Source organism: Coregonus lavaretus (assembly GCF_964263955.1).
Source record: "Coregonus lavaretus genome assembly, contig: HAP1_SCAFFOLD_541, whole genome shotgun sequence".
Lineage (NCBI taxonomy): Eukaryota > Metazoa > Chordata > Actinopteri > Salmoniformes > Salmonidae > Coregonus > Coregonus lavaretus.
In genome coordinates, this window is record NW_028164151.1 from 14,571 (window position 1) to 27,964 (window position 13,394).

At 42.8% G+C, this 13,394-nt stretch overlaps 1 protein-coding gene and 1 long non-coding RNA gene across 2 annotated transcripts; both read right to left on the bottom strand.

The window, feature by feature from the left end:
- Window positions 1-813: 813 nt before the first annotated feature.
- LOC311117407 lies at window positions 814-2,300 on the bottom strand. Its single transcript, XR_014611621.1, has 4 exons — window positions 2,040-2,300; window positions 1,300-1,434; window positions 1,036-1,168; window positions 814-953 (listed from the first exon to the last, which is right to left on the bottom strand). It is a non-coding gene; the product is annotated as an uncharacterized lncRNA (long non-coding RNA).
- A 2,843-nt stretch (window positions 2,301-5,143) lies between these two features.
- On the bottom strand, window positions 5,144-12,967 carry LOC311117408 (protein NLRC3-like). The gene is made up of 8 exons (XM_084192351.1): window positions 12,915-12,967; window positions 12,492-12,658; window positions 10,518-12,318; window positions 7,891-8,064; window positions 7,638-7,811; window positions 7,203-7,376; window positions 6,457-6,503; window positions 5,144-6,320 (listed from the first exon to the last, which is right to left on the bottom strand). The coding sequence occupies exons 1-8, from the start codon at window positions 12,932-12,934 to the stop codon at window positions 5,767-5,769; spliced, it is 3,111 nt and encodes a 1,036-aa protein (XP_084048477.1). The 5' UTR covers window positions 12,935-12,967; the 3' UTR covers window positions 5,144-5,766.
- Window positions 12,968-13,394: the final 427 nt, after the last annotated feature.

Here is a 13,394-nt window from a genome sequence, read left to right on the forward strand (position 1 = left end):
GTTTCATTCATATTTAGGGTCAGTTTTCACAGACGTAGAAAAACAGGCTGGGGCATTCAGAACCAGGCTAATCTACATCACGTCCTGGAGGAGATGTCATTGGGGCATTCAGAACCAGGCTAATCTACATCAAGTCCTGGAGGAGATGTCATTGGGGGATTCAGAACCAGGCTAATCTACATCAAGTCCTGGAGGAGATGGCATTGGGGCATTCAGAACCAGGCTAATCTACATCAAGTCCTGGAGGAGATGTCATTGGGGCATTCAGAACCAGGCTAATCTACATCAAGTCCTGGAGGAGATGGCATTCAGAACCAGGCTAATCTACATCAAGTCCTGGAGGAGATGTCATTGGGGCATTCAGAACCAGGCTAATCTATATCAAGTCCTGGAGGAGATGTCATTCAGAACCAGGCTAATATACATCAAGTCCTGGAGGAGATGTCCTTCAGAACCAGGCTAATCTACATCAAGTCCTGGAGGAGATGTCCTTCAGAACCAGGCTAATCTACATCAAGTCCTGGAGGAGATGTCATTGGGGCATTCAGAACCAGGCTAATCTACATCAAGTCCTGGAGGAGATGTCATTCAGAACCAGGCTAATCTACATCAAGTCCTGGAGGAGATGTCATTGGGGCATTCAGAACCAGGCTAATCTACATCAAGTCCTGGAGGAGATGTCATTCAGAACCAGGCTAATCTACATCAAGTCCTGGAGGAGATGTCATTGGGGCATTCAGAACCAGGCTAATCTACATCAAGTCCTGGAGGAGATGGCATTCAGAACCAGGCTAATCTACATCAAGTCCTGGAGGAGATGTCATTGATCTTGAAGACAGCCTTTTATAATCAGGACTAGTCCAACAGTAAACCATGTCGACTGGCCCTCAAGCCATTGGTTTGTACCTCTCATGTTTACTTACTAGTTGAATGGGTTTCAGGGATGTATTCATCTGAAAAAAACAAAAAGAGGTTATAATCACTAAATAGCATCTGTCAGAAAATAACAGAGTTATGATTGACATATTCTCCTACCTGTTGGTACCATCTCTCTCCATACTGTCCTCTCATCATCCCCGATTAACTCCATCTCAATGTCAACCCCTGTGTTTCTCATAACCATCTTACAACAGCTTGGTGTGGTGTCTGCAGGTAACAGCTGAATCTTCTGTAGAAGGTCATATGGTGCAACGATTGAGACAACAGACAGAGAAAGAGAGAGAGAAAGAAATATAATGATATTCCAGTTATTAATATATTATATGACAGATTCATGTCCTTAGCCTGCTAAAACTGCACCTCTGGATTGATGGAAGTGGAATGGGGATTCTTGAGTGCAAACCAACTGTTCAGCTTTAAGGACCCGTTTGGACTTGACAGGACCAATTCTGAATATCCTTGGGACACCTGATGTTTCTCCCGGTCCCGAACAGCCTAGAAAATGAGCAGTGTGGTAGTCAGTCTGAACAATGTAGTCTCTTAATTCACACAACATGCAGTTCACCGAGCATTCCTTTTTTGTCAACATCAAAAAAATGTGTACACTATTTTTTATTTATTTTACCCTTATTTTACCAGGTAATTGACTGAGAAGAGAGTCTATTTTACAGCAACGACCTCGGGAAGTGTTACAGGGGAAAGGGGATGAATGAGCCAATTGGAAGCTGGGGATGATTAGGTGGCCGTGATGGTATGAGGGCCAGATAGTGAATTTAGCCAGGACACCGGGGTTAACACCCCTACTCTTATGATAAGTGCCATGGGATCTTGTGTTCACAGAGAGTCAGGAAACATGTTTAACGTCCCATGCGAATGACAGCACACTACTCAGGGCAATATCCCCTTCACTGCCCCGGGGCATTGGGTTCTCCTTCGAACAGAGAGAAGAGTGCCGTCTACTGGCTCTTCAAATGAATGAGACAGAAATAGATTTCTCACAGAGCTGCATGTTGTCTGTAATCTATAGATTTTCAACAACCTATCAGCTTTCCTTTAGTAAGTTTCAACATACTGTTGTCACTTCAATGATGGTGCCTCACCTCTTTCTGACTGGAGTTTCTGAGGAGCATGTACAGCCGTGAAATTACTGTTGCCTTTTTTACTGCCATATAGAGGACCACGTCACAGTGGACAGCTACGTTCCGCCAAAAGATATAGCTCAGTATAACAGCGATAGCTGAGAACCTGGGATGGAGAATCTTAGCATGGAATCTGGTGACCTCATGCACTTCCTCAACAGACACTCCATGTTCCTCTACATGAAGAATCTTCATCTCATTCCTCAGGGAAGGGTTGGTCCCTGAACAACACAATAAAAAGGAGACAGAAAGACAAATATTGTATTATTCATCCAACTAAAACACAAAGAATATGCAGTATCAGATCACAGTAAACTCAAACTCCCAGAATATTCATTTATTCATTCAGGAAGTGAAACTCAGTTACATGGAAATGTCTTTCTGAATACTATGTCTATATGGTTTTACCTAAACAGACAAAGTGTGGCAGATGAACTTCCTCCAGTTCACCTAACTCCATAGTGATGTCCAGCAATGGACCACCTTGTCCGTACTGCATGTCTTTCAGAAGTTGACTGTAGGGTTCCCAGTTCCTGAAGTGATACTTCAGAATGACATCTCTCTCACACACCCAGCGGAGCCCAGACACTGTGCACTCATAACGCCCTTTGGGTGTCCTGTGCCTGAGGGCAACAACAAGATATGGTAGAGAGGGTCAATCGTCAAATGGAGAGGTTGGATTAGAAGCCTATTCCCAAAGGTAATGGGGAAATACACTAGCAAGTGGAATGAAATGTTAAAAGTAGTTATTTTACCTGAACATTGTCACTTCCTGGACAGTGGAAGTCAAGGGTTCAATCAGAAGCCAGTGTGTGGAGTCCTGAACAAGGACAAGCATGTCAGTTATACATATGGGGCCAATTTCCTGGACACAGATTGAGTCTAGTGCTGGACTTAAAGCATGATCAATGGAACTTTCAATAGAAAGTTATTTAAGGTCCAAGACTAGGCTTAATCTTTGTCCGGGAAACTGGCCCATTAAATGAACAAAGTAATTTATCTAATGTATTTATTCAATGTTACATGGAATGCTGGTGATTGATCCAATTAAACTGTCTAATGACAAAATATGACAGAAGTTAAAATCCTGCATTCCTACAAGCAGAACACAGGACTGTCTATATCCCAGTATGAATGGTTGGTCAGTACACACCTGGCTTTCAGACTGTGTTTATATTACTAAAGCAGAACACAGGACTGTCTATATCCCAGTATGAATGGTTGGTCAGTACACACCTGGCTTTCAGACTGTGTTTATATTACTAAAGCAGAACACAGGACTGTCTATATCCCAGTATGAATGGTTGGTCAGTACACACCTGGCTTTCAGACTGTGTTTATATTACTAAAGCAGAACACAGGACTGTCTATATCCCAGTATGAATGGTTGGTCAGTACACACCTGGCTTTCAGACTGTGTTTATATTACTAAAGCAGAACACAGGACTGTCTATATCCCAGTATGAATGGTTGGTCAGTACACACCTGGCTTTCAGACTGTGCCTGACTCCTGAAGGTATGTAAAAGTGAGAATTGACATTATGACTTACCTCAACATGGTCACAAGTCTTACAGCTCTGAGGAATCCCTGAAGTCAAAAGTAGTTGTTATTTAAAACGGACAATCTCATGTAATAATGAATTAATCATTATTAAACAGACTTGTAATAAAAATGAATGTAAGTGAGCAACAGTCTCAGAATGTACACTCATTATCATACCATAATCTGACATTAGTGTTATATTAATGAATGTTTGTGGAAGCAGGAAACAACATGGTTCTGGTCCATGTTTTGGAGATGTTGGGGGCCTGATTTCTGGTAGATCCCAGGATGAGAGCTTAAAGATAGAGTCAGCTAAATGATGTTGTACGAGCAGCACCGAAGATATTGTGATGAGCAAGATGCCTGACTTCTCTCTCACACAGTATCTGCCCATGTGCACGGGTTCTCTTCACTCTCTTACAGCGTGGTAGCCACGGGACCAAAACAGAGGAGTTTAGCATCGCGCTCCAATGCCCTTAGTTGTTGTAGAAGTTTACCCACTATGATGTTTACTTTGTGCATCTACATCATATTGCTGACTCTACCTTTAAGTTTGTTTTGACCAAATAGATCATGATTGTGTTCCTTGCCTGGGACTAAAGAACGCTTTAATCCTATTTTGATTTTAAAACAATTATCAGTTAACACTCACATATCTGGTCTCTGGTGTTCTCAGGTCCAGGCTTGATACAACACTCTCCACCATGGTCTCTGGTGTTGGGAAAGCAGAAGGATAGACTGTGATTAAACTAAATACAACTTATAAAGGCTTTATATAGCATACATACAGTCTTCATAAGCAATACAAAGGCTGTATAAAGGGTGACAGAACAGCTCCCTATGTAGGGTGCATTGCCAAATGTGAAATAACACTATGTCAACTTCCATGAAGTCAATACTGATGGTGACATTACAGGTGACATTGCTTATCTTGATGAAAGCCCCTAGAGACGTGAAGTCACCAGGTATCATTTTAACAGGTTCTGATGCCCTCTTGTGGTTAGAGTGAAACTGACACTACAGTGAGACATAGGAGAGGAAACATCTGTACATCCAACAGAACACATTAAAACACACCACTACTACTAATCTAACTGTCTGTAGGTCCAACAGAACACATTAAAACACACCACTACTACTAATCTAACTGTCTGTAGGTCCAACAGAACACATTAAAACACACCACTACTACTAATCTAACTGTCTGTAGGTCCAACAGAACACATTAAAACACACCACCACCACTAATCTAACTGTCTGTAGGTCCAACAGAACACATTAAAACACACCACTACTACTAATCTAACTGTCTGTAGGTCCAACAGAACACATTAAAACACACCACTACTACTAATCTAACTGTCTGTAGGTCCAACAGAACACATTAAAACACACCACTACTACTAATCTAACTGTCTGTAGGTCCAACAGAACACATTAAAACACACCACTACTACTAATCTAACTGTCTGTAGGTCCAACAGAACACATTAAAACAAACCACTACTACTAATCTAACTGTCTGTAGGTCCAACAGAACACATTAAAACACACCACTACTACTAATCTAACTCTCTGAAGGTCCAACAGAACACATTAAAACACACCACTACTACTAATCTAACTGTCTGTAGGTCCAACAGAACACATTAAAACACACCCCTACTACTAATCTAACTGTCTGTAGGTCCAACAGAACACATTAAAACACACCACTACTAATCTAACTGTCTGTAGGTCCAACAGAACACATTAAAACACACCACTACTACTAATCTAACTGTCTGTAGGTCCAACAGAACACATTAAAACACACCACTACTACTAATCTAACTCTCTGTAGGTCCAACAGAACACATTAAAACACACCACCACTACTAATCTAACTGTCTGTAGGTCCAACAGAGCACATTAAAACACACCACTACTACTAATCTAACTGTCTGTAGGTCCAACAGAACACATTAAAAACACACCACCACTACTAATCTAACTGTCTGTAGGTCCAACAGAACACATTAAAACACACCACTACTACTAATCTAACTGTCTGTAGGTCCAACAGAACACATTAAAACACACGAATACTAATCTAATTGTAGGAATGATTCCAGAGGAAAACACATGATGAAACATTGCTATGACTCACCTTTGAATGTGTTGGTCATCTATCTGACACAGGGTCACTGAGGAGGAGGAGGAATAAACCCTAAACCCAGGATAGAGGGGTTCAGTGAATGTGGTGTGTTCTGTGTAAAGGTGTGTCAGTGTACCAGAGGAGGACACACTATAGAAGGACAAAGTACCAGCTGGCCAGTCCAGATACACTCCAACTCTGTTAGAAAAAGGACCAGGGATGGATCTGTCGACTCCAGCATGGTAAAACTTATATCCACTGTCAGAGTAGAATAAACTCCAGGACTTCCCGTTGAGTCCAATCCAACTGTCCATCACTCCCTTCCTCTGCATTCCTTTGTACACCACACCAATGACAGCCACGTCACCATCCCTCTCCACCTCCCAGTAATAACGAGATCCAGATAAGCCTTCTCTGCAGAGAACTTGGGGATGACGGTCAAATCTGTCTGGATGGTCTTCATAATGCTGCTTCTCCTCCACCCGTGTCACCTTCCTGTTCCCCTCAGACAGTATCAGGTTTGGGTTTGCTGTATTTGGGTCCAGGGTGAGATGACAGGCATCTGTAGACAAAATGAGAGTTTAATCAAACCACATCTTCATATAAAATGTTGTTCTGTAGGTACAGAACAAGTATTGATTAGTTACTATGTTACTGTAGTTCTGAATATGTAGTTAATTAGGATTGAAGAGACTTACATTTCATCAGCCCTGATTTCAGCCTGAACTCTCCACCATGATCCACACTGTAGGAGAAACAGGTTATTGACTGACAAAGACCTAATAAAGCAGTCAACATTTAAACCATATTGTTGTGTTCTGGTGCACTATCCAAGTTCATTAGTAGAGACATACAGGTATTCTATCCTACCTACTGCATACAGAACAGAGTACAATTCATTACTAGAGACATACAGGTATTCTATCCTACATACTGCATACAGAACAGAGTACAATTCATTACTAGAGAAATACAGGTATTCTATCCTACCTACTGCATACAGAACAGAGTACAATTCATTACTAGAGAAATACAGGTATTCTATCCTACCTACTGCATACAGAACAGAGTACAATTCATTACTAGAGAAATACAGGTATTCTATCCTACATACTGCATACAGAACAGAGTACAATTCATTACTAGAGACATACAGGTATTCTATCCTACCTACTGCATACAGAACAGAGTACAATTCATTACTAGAGAAATACAGGTATTCTATCCTACATACTGCATACAGAACAGAGTACAATTCCAACAGGATATCAGAGATGCAGAAGAAGAGTATTCATGTGGTGATGATGTATGCTGTGTTGGAGTGCACAGCCTGCTGGGTAAACTTCCCCTGTATTCTACCATCATGTCCTCATGTTACTGAACCTACTACACTACATAGGACACAACCACTGCTCACACTATTAGGACATCTATTCTGACTTACTTCAGCTTCATCAGTTTATCTGTGGGATCCACCAGAGCAGCTGAAAGCAGTCCCCCTGCAGAGTCTCCTGGGTGATTGTAGCTCAGGTCCAGCTCTTTCAGGTGGGAGGGGTTTGACCTCAGAGCTGAAGACAGAGCAGCACAGCCCTCCTCTGTGACCAGACAGCCAGACAGCCTACAGAGAGACACAACAGCTGTCTAGGTTGGTGGACTGGTGTCAATCATCTTGTAGGACACCCATATATTTGTCCATGACACAAAAATTGTCATGAAACATCAGATGTTCAGAGTATTTGTTTTACTCAGCTCAGTACCGACCTGACTGAAACAGCTGTGCATACCCCAGTGTGTGTAGTTTACAGTCTGGATCCTCCAGTCCAGCAGAGGGCAGTGTAACTCAGCTCAGTACCGACCTGACTGAAACAGCTGTACTTACCCCAGTGTGTGTAGTTTACAGTCTGGATCCTCCAGTCCAGCAGACAGCAGTGTAACTCCTGAGTCCTGCAGGTCATTGTCTCTCAGCTCCAGTTGTTTCAGTTGTGAGTTGGGTGAACTCAGGACTGAGGCCAGATCTGAACAGCAACCCTCTGTCAGACCACACTGACCTAGACTAGAGGACAGAAGAGCACATGATTAACAAATGTTTAAAACATCCACATAATAACTCATACTGAAGATAGTTAACTCACACTAGTGTCTGTATGTTGCAGAGTGGACTGGGTAGTCCAACACAGAGCAGCTCCACTTCTCTGTCTCCCAGGTCATTGTAGCTGAGGTCCAGTTCTCTCAGGGGGGAGTTTGGTGTCTGCAGAGCTGAAGCCAGAGTCTCACAGGATTTATATGTGAGTTTACAGCCAGCCAGTCTGGAGAGAGGAGATATGTTGATACACTGTTAAATATGCAAAGCTTTAACAATAATGAGATGCATTAAGATAATAACAGAAGGACACATGATTAACCAATGTTAAAAACATACTAACTCACTCAAGATATTTACCTTAGTTTTATATATGTTATGTATGTTTCTGGAGATGTCCCAAAATGTTAAAATAATGTTAAAAACATACACATACTAACTATACTGAACATAAATATAAACCCAACATGTAAAGTGTAGGTCCCACGTTTCATGAGCTGCAATAAAATATCCCAGATATGTTCCATACGCACAAAAGCTTAGTTCTCTCAAATGTTGTGCATAAATTTGTTTAGATCCCTGTTAGTGAGCATTTCCCCTTTGTTAAGATAATCCATTTTCTTAAGATAATCCATTCACCTGACAGGTGTGGTATATCAAGAAGCTGATTAAACTGCATGATCATTACACAGGTGCACCTTGTGCTGGGGACAATAAAAGGCCACTCTGAAATGTACAGTTTTGTCACACAACACAATGCCACAGATGTGTCAAGTTTTGAGGGAGCGTGCAATTGGCATGATGACTGCAGGAATGTCCACCAGAGCTGTTGCTAGATAATTTTATGTTAATTTCTCTTCCATAAACCGCCTCCAACATCGTTTTAGAGAATTTGGCAGTACATCCTACCGGCCTCACAACCGCAGACCACATGTAACCACGCCAGCCCAGGACCTCCACATCCGGCTTCTTCACCTGCAGGATGGTCTGAGACAAGCCACCAGGACAGCTGATTTAACTGTGGGTTTTCACAACCGAATACTTTCTGCACAAACTGTCAGAAACCGTCTCAGGGAAGCTCATCTGCGTGCTCGTCATCCTCACCAGGGTCTTGACCTGACTGCAGTTCGGCGTCGTAACCGACTTCTGTGGGCAAATGCTCACCTTCGATGGCCACTGGCACACTGGAGAAGTGTGCTCTTCACGGATGAATCTCGGTTTCAACTGTACCGGGAAGATGGCAGAAAGCGTGTATGGCGTCGTGATGGCATTGTGTGGGCGAGCGGTTTGCTGATGTCAACATTGTGAACAGAGTGCCCCATGGTGGCGGAGGGGTTATGGTATGGGCCGGCATAAGCTACGGACAATGAACAAAATCACATTTTATCGATGGCAATTTGAATACACAAAGATACCGTGATGAGATCCTGAGGCCCATTGTCGTGCCATTCAACCGCCGCCATCACCTCATGTTTCAGCATGATAATGCACGGCCCCGTGTCGCAAGGATCTGTATACATTTCCTGGAAGCTGAAAATGTCCCAGTTCTTCCATGGACTGCATACTCACCAGACATGCATGTTTGGGATGCTCTGGATCGACGTGTACGACAGCGTCTTCCAGTACCCGGAAGTTTTCAGCAACTTCGCACAGCCATTGTAGAGGAGTGGGACAACATTCCACAGGCCACAATCAACAGCCTGATCAACTCTATGAGAAGGAGATGTGTCGCGCTGCATGAGGCAAATGGTGGTCACACCAGATACGGACTGGTTTTAAAGGTATCTGTGACCAACAGATGCATATCTGAATTCCCATTTATGTGAAATCCATAGATTAGGGCCTAATGAATTTATTTCAATTGACTGATTTCCTCATATGAACTGTAACTCAGTAAAACCTTTCAAATAATTGCATGTTGCGTTTATATTCTTGTTCAGTATACAGTACATACATAATATATAAACACTCACAGTGGATACTGAAGATAGTTAACTCACACTAGTGTCTGTATGTTGCAGAGTGTACTGGTTAGTCCAACACAGAGCAGCTCCACTCCGCTGTCTCCCAGGTCATTGTAGCTGAGGTCCAGTTCTCTCAGGGGGGAGTTTGGTGTCTGCAGAGCTGAAGCCAGAGTCTCACAGGATTCATATGTGAGTTTACAGCCAGCCAGTCTGGAGAGAGGAGATATAGTGATATACTGTTAAATATGCAAAGCTTTAAGAATAATGAGATGCATTAAGACAATAACAGAAGGACACATGATTAACCAATGTTAAAAACATACTAACTCACTCAAGACATTTAACCTTAGTTTGATATATTTATCACATTTTATGTATGTTTCTGCATATTTACCAAGACGTTCAAATAATGTTTAAAACATACACATAATAACTCATAATGAATAAAGTTAACTCACACTAGTGTCTGTATGTTGCAGAGTGGACTGGTTAGTCCAACACAGAGCAGCTCCACTCCTCTGTCTCCCAGGTCATTGTAGCTGAGGTCCAGTTCTCTCAGGGGGGAGTTTGGTGTCTGCAGAGCTGAAGTCAGAGTCTCACAGGATTCATATGTGAGTTTACAGCCAGCCAGTCTGGAGAGAGGAGATCATCTGTTAGATATACAAATCCTTCAGAATAATGATAATGTATACATCAACTCAATAGCAGAACTTACAGTGCTCTCTTGCAGGTTTTCACTACCGGCAGCAACCTCTGATAACCTTCCTCTGATGTGGTGTATGTCTTCAGGTCAAACTCCTCCAGCACCTCCTCTGACATCAGTAACAGGTAGGCCAGGGCTGAACATTGGTCAGGTTTTAGTCTTGTTTCTGAAAGAGTTCCTGATCGCAGGGAGGTTTGCATTTCTTCAACTAGAGAGTTGGCACCAAGTTCATTCAGACAGTGGAACAAGTTGATGATCCTTTCTGGTGAGGATTCCCATTTGATCTTGTTTGAAAGGTACCTGACTGTTCTCTCAACTGTTTCCTCATTGCTCTGTGTTGTACTTCCTGTCTGTGTCAGAAGGCCTCGTAACAGATTCTGATTGGACTCCAGTGAGAGACCCAGAAGGAAGCGGAGGAACAGGTCCAGGTGTCCATTCTCACTCTTCAAGGCCTGGTCCACTGCTCTCCTGTGTAAGTCAGACAACTGGATTGACTCCTCCTCTTCATCCTCACTAGTGGTGGAAAAAACATTTTCCTTCTTGTCCAGACATGATTCTAAAGCATGCACTGCTGCTAGAAACTCCTGCATGCTCAGATGCACAAAGCTGTAGACCTTCTCTTGGTTCAGCCCAGATTCTTCTTTAAAGATCTCTGTACACAATGCTGAGTACTCTGATGCCTCTGTGACATCAAGGCCACACTCTCTCAGGTCCTCCTCATAGAAGATCAGGTTGCCCTTCTGCAGCTGTTGGAAAGCCAGCTTTGCCAGTTTCAGGATCATCTCTTTGTCTGACTGAGACAGTTCCTTTGGGTTTGTCTCTGTGGCTTTGTTGTACTTCTTGTTCTTCACAATGATTTGGATGAGCGTGAAGTGTGTGTACATCTGGGTCTGAGTTTTGGGGACTTCATCCTTCTCTGCCTCTTTCAGCATCATCTCAAGGACAGTGGCTGATATCCAACAGAAGACTGGCATGTGGCACATGATGTGGAGGCTCCTTGATGTCTTCATGTGTTTGATGATTTCATTGGCCAGATTCTGATCTGTGATTTTCTTCCTGAAGTATTCCTCCTTCTGTGGATCATTGAACCCTCGTACCTCTGTCACCTGGTCAACACACTCAGGTGGGATCTGATTGGCTGCTGCAGGCCGTGAGGTTATCCAGAGGAGAGCAGAGGGAAGCAGATTCCCCTTGATGAGGTTTGTCAGCAGCACGTCCACTGAGGTTGGCTTCGTGACATCACAGCACCTCTCATTGTTTTTGAAGTCTAGAGGAAGTCGACACTCATCCAGACCATCAAAAATGAAAACAGTTTTGGTTTCACCATGTTCAATGTTGTCAATCTCTGTCAGCTCTGAGAAGTAGTGGGAAAGAAGTTGCATCAGACTGTATTGGTCCTTTTTCAGGTTCAGATCACGGAAAGGAAGAGGAAACATGAAATGAACGTCCTGATTTGCTTTTCCCTCTGCCCAGTCAAGGATGACCTTCTGCACAGAGACCGTTTTTCCAATGCCAGCGATTCCTTTTGTCAGCACAGTTCTGATAGGTTTGTCTTGTCCAGGTAAAGGCTTGAAGATGTCGTTGCATTTGATTGGTGTCTCTTGTGTAGTTTGTTTCTTGGATGCCATCTCTATCTGTCTCACCTCATGTTCATTATTGACCCCTCCACTTCCACCCTCTGTGATGTAGAGCTCTGTGTAGATGTCCTTTAACAGACTTTGGTTTCCATGGTGTCCAATTCTTTCAGATATGTGTTGATACTTGTGTTTCAGTTTAGCCTTAATGTCTTGTTGGACTGTCAGAAGAGTTTGACCTGTAGGAAAACAATGAGAGTTGGGACTCATACGTTTGTGTGTGTGTGTGTGTGTGTGTGTGTGTGTGTGTGTGTGTGTGTGTGTGTGTGTGTGTGTGTGTGTGTGTGTGTGTGTGTGTGTTAGAGGGGCCTTTGTCCCGTTCTTTGTAATATTGTATGAAACACAGTCTTACTTCTTCTGTCCAGAAGGTTGTGTGTGATCTTTAATGCATCCTCACTGTCCAAACTCTCCACTTCCTTATTGTCATCTGGTAATGGTTCCTGGCTGAAAGCAGGTGGCTGATCACTCTTCATTGATAGCAGGCTGGGGGCAGGTGACTCTGCTCTGGGCTTCTGGACACTGAACAAAACAGGGAGGCAGATCACCTCATCAATATCTCATCAGTACCTCATCTACATCATTTCAACAAGTGTATAGCTGAACTCATAGAAATCCTGATGTTTCTTCATAAAGCTACAGTCTGCAATTGGTAAATCGGTTTTTGGCCTTTTAAATGAATGATATAGGCCTATATTTGATGTAATTTGTGAACACTTTTCTCTTCATTAGTTTGATATTTTTAAGAGAACTGTATATTATACAATTAATCTCTTACCTCTGATAACTGCAGTACATGCCTCCCTCCCCAGAGAGACAGTGGTATATAGAGTCTCGAGTCATTTTAGAGGCAGTGGTTCCCTCCTCTCTCTCCCCAGAGAGACTCATTTTAGAGGCAGTGGTTCCCTCCTCTCTCTCCCCAGAGAGACTCATTTTAGAGGCAGTGGTTCCCTCCTCTCTCTCCCCAGAGAGACTCATTTTAGAGGCAGTGGTCCCCTCCTCTCTCTCCCCAGAGAGACTCATTTTAGAGGCAGTGGTCCCCTCCTCTCTCTCCCCAGAGAGACACATTTTAGAGGCAGTGGACCCCATCCTCTCTCTCCCCAGAGATAATAATTTTTGTCACAGCTCACTTACCTACACTAAGAAATAACAGAACAGTCAATATTTCCGAACATTGCTGAAGTAACATGAACAATGACAACACTTTTACTGTCAGTGGTCAAAGTTCAAACAGAGACTTCATGTTGCATTTAAACAT

Excerpts from the sequence above, each read along its gene's own strand:
- LOC311117408 (XM_084192351.1), bottom strand. The coding sequence starts at position 12,934 with ATGTACTGCAGTTATCAGAG. Across the intron at positions 8,065-10,517 it reads AAAACCTGCAAGAGAGCACT|ACTGGCTGGCTGTAAACTCA; the intron begins GTAAGTTCTGCT and ends TCCTCTCTCCAG. Across the intron at positions 7,377-7,637 it reads TGTAAACTACACACACTGGG|GCTGTCTGGCTGTCTGGTCA; the intron begins GTAAGTACAGCT and ends GTCTCTCTGTAG.